This window comes from Alligator mississippiensis, chromosome 15 (assembly GCF_030867095.1).
Source record: "Alligator mississippiensis isolate rAllMis1 chromosome 15, rAllMis1, whole genome shotgun sequence".
NCBI lineage: Eukaryota > Metazoa > Chordata > Crocodylia > Alligatoridae > Alligator > Alligator mississippiensis.
In genome coordinates this window covers 10,657,337-10,664,652 of record NC_081838.1, presented here as the reverse complement: position 1 = coordinate 10,664,652, position 7,316 = coordinate 10,657,337, and the positions used below count along the sequence as shown (strand labels likewise).

At 51.0% G+C, this 7,316-nt stretch overlaps 1 protein-coding gene across 1 annotated transcript in view; it reads left to right on the top strand.

The window, feature by feature from the left end:
- The first annotated feature begins 4,455 nt into the window (after positions 1-4,455).
- The window catches only part of LOC102559528 (venom factor-like), a 33,834-nt gene continuing 30,973 nt past the window's right edge, over positions 4,456-7,316 (top strand). Inside the window, exons 1-2 of the mRNA XM_059719057.1 lie at positions 4,456-4,461; positions 4,905-4,999. Of these exons, the coding sequence (XP_059575040.1) occupies positions 4,456-4,461; positions 4,905-4,999 (101 nt within the window). The remainder of the gene's footprint in view (positions 4,462-4,904; positions 5,000-7,316) is intronic.

Here is a 7,316-nt window from a genome sequence, read left to right as displayed (position 1 = left end):
CTAACAGGGTTCTTGTCTGTCCTCTCTCCAGCCCAGTGTAATTTATATCAGTATACAGAAAGTATACCAGAGTAAGTGTGTTGTGTCCAGGCTCTTAGGTGCTTTGGGAATTCAGCTCCCGATCCCAGGTTTGTGTTGAATGACACTGCATCCATCTGAGGGTATCTGCACTCTCCTTGGTCTCAGCAGAGGGGGCAGATGAAGTGGGTCATATCCACTTATGTCCACAAGATGCTACAACATGTTGTAGGGTCAAGCCATCACCTACCTGTTCCACAGCTGGTGCCCCCATGTGCCTCAAAACTCCAGGCTGGCATGGGTGAGGGTCCTGAGGAAACCTCTCCACGGTGACAAAAGTTGCCATCCTTTCCCACTGCAGATTCCTACAACGCTGCTGCCAAAGGAGGCCAAGAACAACCAGTATGTTTACCTCCAGGCCAGGAGCCCTCAGTTCACCCTGGAGAAGGTGGTGCTGGTCTCCTTCCACAGCGGCTACATCTTCATCCAGACAGACAAGCCCATCTACACGCCTAGATCAACAGGTGAGTCCCAGCTATGCCTCATAGCCTTATCAGGCAGAGACATTGCTTTCTTCCTTCCATCTGTGGGTCACACTTTCAAAGCTTATCTGCACCCTTCTCCTTCAAGGTCAGGGGTGCTCTGCCAGCCTTTCACATGCAAATCAGCTCTACGGCCTTTCACCTGTACAGCTACCTGGCCTTCACCACATTTTTGTAGTAGTCATGCAGAGGCTGCCAGCAATGTGAGTTCCAGCTGTGCTCTCATGCTCCTACCAAAGTGTGCCCCAATCAACCTAGCTGTAAATGGGTACCTGGCCCTTTGGGCCCAGGAATTGAAGGTGGTTGGATGTGATTCCAGCCACATCATTCCTTTGCATGCCAGGGGCTGTGGAAATGGGTAGGCCTTAATTAAATCAGACTGCAAGTTGCCAGGTTCAAACAAAACCTGCCATGAAAAAACCCCCCAAAACATGCACGTGTACATGGTGACGCCATTATGCTAGACAAATGGTGATTGTTCGGCACTCTTCATTGCGTGTACATGGTGAAATCATAACGTGTACAAGCGCCCTAGGAGACAGCTTTTGTGCATGCAGGTCAGGAACATTTTTGATAGATTGCCAACCTGAAAAGGTGGTTTACATGATCACAGTGGTCCCCTTTGGCCTCAATGTCCAGGAGTGCATGATGGCCATCAGTCAAACATTGTTGACCTGCACTGTGCTAGGTCAGGGGACAATCTAGGACACATGCTAGATTAGGGGTGGCCAATCCAGGACACAAGCCCCAAATGACATGGGCAGCATCTGCATGTGGCAGGCAGCAGAGCAGGGAGGGAGCAAGAAACACAAGGAGAGGTAGGGCAGGGAAAGGAAGCAAGAAACATATCAGGTGGGGAGCACAGGACAAGAGGCAGAAAGGGCAACAAATGAGGCAGGAAGCAGAAAACAGCACCAGATAGGGCAGGAAAAGGGGATTGGTGTGTGGAAGCAGTCATTGCCTTTCACTGCCTTTGTCACCATTAAAAGTTTTATAGCAGCACAAAGGCCACGCAAACACATCCACACTCCTTGTCATGCCACTAATGCCCACAGTTTTTGGCTGCGACACAGGTGATATCGGTTTGTGCTGCTGTTTAGCAGCAGATGTCTGTTTGCTTTATGGCAGGAGAGTGTGAGTAGCACAGAGCTGCCCACGGTCTCCAGCTCCCCAGGCAGGTGATCTGGGGCCTTGAGGGGCCCAATCCTATGCATTTTGGGAATTCCTGCACAGGATCAAGACACACAAACACCTGCCCAGCTTTCCCCAGTTACAGAAATCTGGGAAAACTTGGGGTGTGTCTCCATAAGCGAGAAAGTTGGGATTTCCCTGATTATAGAGACTGCCCCCAGGAATCTCCAGGGTGCATCTCTGTAAGTAGGAAACCCTGGCTTCCTCCACGTATGGAGATGAAGATCCCAGGGGCACTCCTAGGGCTGGTGGGGCCTGATCCTGCACAGGAAATCCTGAAGTGTGCAGGACCAGGCCCCTCAAGCCTTGGCCATTGCCCCACTGCATCAACAGACTGAACAGTGGGTAACGCCTCTTTTGGCCAGTGACACAGATCATCGCATTGGCACAGCTGATTCTTTTGGAGACATCTGTTTCTAGCCATAGGGATGCTCAGGGAGGGTGTAGGGCTCACCTGTGGAATGCCTGCCAAAATGGTTGGCCCCACTGTGCTAAGTTGCTGTGGATGGGTGAGTGATTGTGGGGGGGAGGGCTCTGCAGAAGGGGAGGTGCCTTGATGTTGCAGGGGTGCGCGTCACCCTCCTGTCCCCTACTTCCCCTCCTCCTGCAGTCTTCCTGCCCCTGCTCCAGTAGCGGTGGCACAGGGCATGTGAATGACAAGCCCGTTGGGACATGTCGTTCTGCAGGCAGCGGGGCAGGAGCAGCCGCTGGGATTCGCTGCTGCTGTGAGGAGACATCACCTCATTATGGCCACCAGAATGGGGTGACCTCTCCCCGCTTCAGCAGCAAACCTCTGTGCTGAGCCTCGAGTCAGATGCCATCTGCCAAGAAGGTATCGGGAGGAGGAGGGGAGGGGCTGGCTACTTACACCTCCGTTCTTTAATGCCCCCCTTGGCTAGTGGATCAATAGGGCTGACGGCTTCCCCCTCCTCTTCCCCTAGTGAAGTATCGACTTTTCACTGTGAGCCACATGCTGGACCCCAACCTAAAGTCGGTTTCTGTGGAGGTCATGGTAAGATGCTTTCTAGTTCTCTGTCTTCCCCTACCACTCTACTCCACTTGCTCTCTGCAAGTGCAGAGGCAATGGCATTGCTGTAACAACTGCCCACAGTTTTCCATGCATGTGTATGTGTGTGTGTGTGTGTAGTAGTAGTAGTAGTAGTAGTAGTAGGGTCTCCTAACTCCTGCTACCTAGAGAGGAGGAGAGCATCATTGCAGGGCTGCGATATGGTACATGCAGCTTAGCAGGAACCAGCTGCAAAGAAGAAAGCAGCACCAGGGCAGATACAGAGATGAGCTGCAGAGCTGCAGACAGCTACCTGAAGCAAGGGGCACTTCAGTAAGCCACAAGGGCCGACCTGCAAGCAGACAGGTAACTAAGGAGAAGATAGAAGGCAGCTGGACAGAGTAAGTAATGGGTTGAGCAGAGCACTCTGAGTCAGTCAGAGTTTAGGTGACCATTAAGGAATGCAGCCCAGTATATGCAATGCCTAGCTCCAGAACTAGAGCGGCATCCTGGCTCTGACTGGCATAGAGGAGGGAGCTCCTGAAAGCCCGGGCTGCTAAGGGAGGGGACTCAGCCGTCCCAGGGACCCAGGGGTGCTGGAGGGAGCCAGCAGATGGAAGACTGGGAGCTTCTGGGACCTGGACACAGAAGACTGGAGGCTGGGATATAGCTGATAGGGGTGATGGGGAGTCTATGGGTGGGATACCTGAGGGGCACTCCCATCAGAGTGGGTTGAATCCCAAACAGAGCCCTTCCAGGGTCTGGGACCTGGGGGCTGTGTGGGCTACAGCCAAGACAGGGCCAGGGGCCCAGAGTGGGAATAGGGAAGGAACTGAAGCTAAGATTGAGTCCTTCCAGGGTCTGGGACCCAGGGTGCTTTGTGGACCCAGGCCAAGCAGTTCATAGTGCGCTATAGAAAGAGTGAGGGGCTCAAAGGGCTGAGACCAGGATGGGGCCAATGGACCCAGTGAAGAGCATAGGGTACAATCTGCAATAGCTGTGGAGGCAGCAAGAGGCCACGATTAAAAACCTTGAGGCAGCCCAGGCCTAGAGGGCTGTAACTGAGGCCAACAGGGCCCAGTGCAAGGGAGGCAGGGCTAGTAGCCTGGTACAGGGACTTCCAGAGGGGGTCTGAGCCCCAACAGAGAGACTTGGAGTCCCAGGGGGTCAGAGCCCCACAGTACAACTGTCCAGAAAGCTCACATTGGTCTCTGAGGGAAGTTTCCCCAATTTCACCATCAAGGTGTGGCAGGTGGGATAATCACCCTGTTATCCCACCTGCCACACCTTGATGGTGAAATTGGGGAAACTAAGAGGCCAGAGGGGAGCAAGTGGGGCAAGTAGGGCCACTAAAGGGCACCACAGCCAGCCCCAGAGGCAGGGTCCTGTTATACTATAGCATGTGTGTGAGTGCATGTGTGCACTATATATGCACCCATGTTTACATGTATGCACACACAAATTATCATGCTACAGCTTTTTTCCATTACAGATTCAAAGTAGAGCTGGTCAGAAGATATTTGGCTTCTTTCACCTTCTGGAAGATGTTGGGTTTACCTATTAAAAAAACAGCTGTGAGCATTCAGCAGTGTGCTGCAGTGCTTCACGAGAGCTGTATTTCGTGCTCCTAGTTTGTCCATAAGGCTGAGTGATCTGGTGGAACTGCATCCCCCACAGTGCACCACAGTGAAGTGGCCCATGGCGGTAGTCACGGTGCCACCATGCAACACCAGAACTGTAGTTCAGGAAAGGAGAATGAGAATTTGAGACGCTTGAATTGCATCTTCTGGGAGGCACGTGCAGCAACCTGTCCACGTTTTGATCATTCTGCTTTTCAGCAAAGAATCACATTTTCTCATGAAAAGTGAAGGTTTTTATGTGGGGGGGAAAAAACTTCATATGGAAAAACCTATTTTCTATTGGATAACAGCGTTGATGGAAAATGTATAACCAGCCCAGCCCCACAGTGCTCCCCACAACCTAGTTCTTCTGATTCCAATTCACCTGCTCCCTCGATCTATCTTGATGTTTGTCTTCTTCTCAGCAGAGGTTTACTGCTTGGGATTTTCAGATGAAGGGGCTGTAGTAGTTGCTACTCCACCCACACCTCCAGTATTTCTGACCAGTTTTATGCTCCTTGACTTTAGAATCCAGATGGGATTGTTGTGGAGAAGAACATGGTGTCCTCTCCAGACCAAAGCGGCATTATCTACAGGACCTACAAGATCCCCGAGATAGTGAAGTGAGTTGTAATCACTGGGGGAAAGCAGTTACACTACTAGTAGTATCTCAGTTTTCATAAAATCATAGAAAAGTAGGGCTGGAAGGGATCTGCAGCAGTCTAGTCCAAACCCAGGCCTGGGGCAGGATCATCCCTGTTCAAACCTTCCTGTACAAATCCATTCTCTAACCTATTAGCAAAACTACATGGTCAACCCTAACACAGCCACAAGACATCGCACCTGAACCTGCCACAGGTAAAGGAGGGGAACCAGAGTGGCCAACGTCCTGCTGCTGCAAAGGTTGTTAAAATATGCTCAAGAGATCCCAGGAAGAAAGCCAGTTCCTCCCCCACACCCTCACCACTACAGAGGAAGACAAACCCCCGCCCTCACAGTTCATACCAATCTGACCATGGGGAAAAATTGCTTTCTGACCCCAAATAAGGTCATCAGTCTGGCCCTGAGCAGACGGGCAAGACCCCTTAGCCAGGAACCTTTGCGTTTAAGTCCTAGCGGGTGCATTGGCACAGACCAGTCAAAATCCCTAGCTTTGACTGCCATTGATACCCAACATTTCTGAGGAAAGCAAAACTACCCCCTGCCCAACACCTGTAGCAGTAGGAGAAGAGGAAAATTCCTTTCTGAACCGTTGTAGAAACCAGCAAAGCCCAGAGGCCTGGGAAATACCAATAGTAGAACATAGGCATAGTTACTCCTAAATGGTCCTAGGGGCCGGGGGTCCGCAGGAGTGTGGGGTGGAGTGCTGTACTCACTTGATTTAATGGATAATTGCACAAGGGTGGGATGTGGGGAGGGTGCCTTGTGCCATTGCCCTGTCTTCCTGGATCAGGTACACTGAGGGGCTCATGCTGGGGTATCCTCAGGCCAATCCTGCTCAGATCAGGATTTAGGGGATTAGTCTGGTTTTGCTGTCAGTGAAGCCCATGTCAGTCCAGATGATCTTCATTTGCATTGAGATGATTTGACGTGGGATAGCGAAGACTGGGAGTAGAACACATATCTCCTAACTCCCAGCCTGAGGATTTAACCCAGGAATGCATTGTACCAGCCTGAATGATTGCACTTGTCTCTGAACAACCTGGCTGTTTTATTGCAGCAATGGCATCTGGAAGATCATCTGTAAATATCAGCATGCCCCTCAGGAGACCTTCACCGTGGAATTTGAAGTCAAGGAATACGGTACCTGTCCTCCCCTAGTCTGATCACAGGAAGACCATCGTCTCTCAGAGCTTGCTTGATGTCTGTGTCTCAAGGGAGAGATCAACATGAATAAGAACATAAGCAGTGCCATACTGAGTCAGAATAATGGTCCATCTAGCCCAGTGACAGTAGTAGAAACTTTAGAGGGAGAGCATATGAACTGGGTTTCTCTAGTGTCATCCATCCTCTGTCACATCCCTCTAGTTATCTGTCAGCATTGGTCGAGGGAGGTCAGAGGTTACGTGCTTCCAGAATGTGTGATGTTTTGATGGTGCTGAATCTGCAATATTTGCTGTAAAAAAAAATTAATTGAAAAAAATATTTCTGCACTCGGTTTGAGAGAGCAGTCATGATGGGAGACCGGGACACTTCCTGGCGAGAGGTATGGCAGCCACGTGGAAAAGTAGGCCCCACTGAGCAACGCTTGCCCATATCTTCCAGATGAACAGGACCAGCCAGTAGAAGAGCATGCTGGAAAAAGGCTAGAAACAGTAAGAAAGGACCAAGAAGAAACCAACCAGGAAATCTCTCTTAGGGTAGGGCTCCAGCTGTCTACAGGGAGGGCCCCCCAGGACCCACCCTCACTGGGTTTGAGTCAGGTCTGTCTTCTTGGTGCCCTCTGATCCCACCTCTCTGGAATCAAACCTACATATCTTTGGCTGCCAGCCTCTCCTTTCTCCCACTGGGTCTCCCAGTAAGAGCAGGTCCTCCTTGAGGACCCTACTCCCAACGAGCATATTTCCTCTCAGAGTCACCCGTGTTTGAGACCATGTCTCCATTAGCAAGATGTGATTCTCTGACACTTATTGCTGATCTTCCCACCCTTTGGATGTCATCCTGCCGTATGTGACTGCCCTCAGAGTCAATACTGGGATGTCTCTGATCTGTTGCAGTGCTGCCTTCCTTCGAAGTGACTCGAGCCCTCCCAGAAGTTCTTCTACTTCAATGACCATCAGCTTACTATTGACATCACAGCCAAGTAAGTCTGTCACTCCCTCTGTACAGTTCAGGGCTAAAGGGTATGGGAGGTAGCTGGGATTTCTGTATTGCCTAGGCTCATGGTCAACTCACAGCCCCATCTGTTCTAAGTAGAGTTAACTGGCCTCTCCAGACACC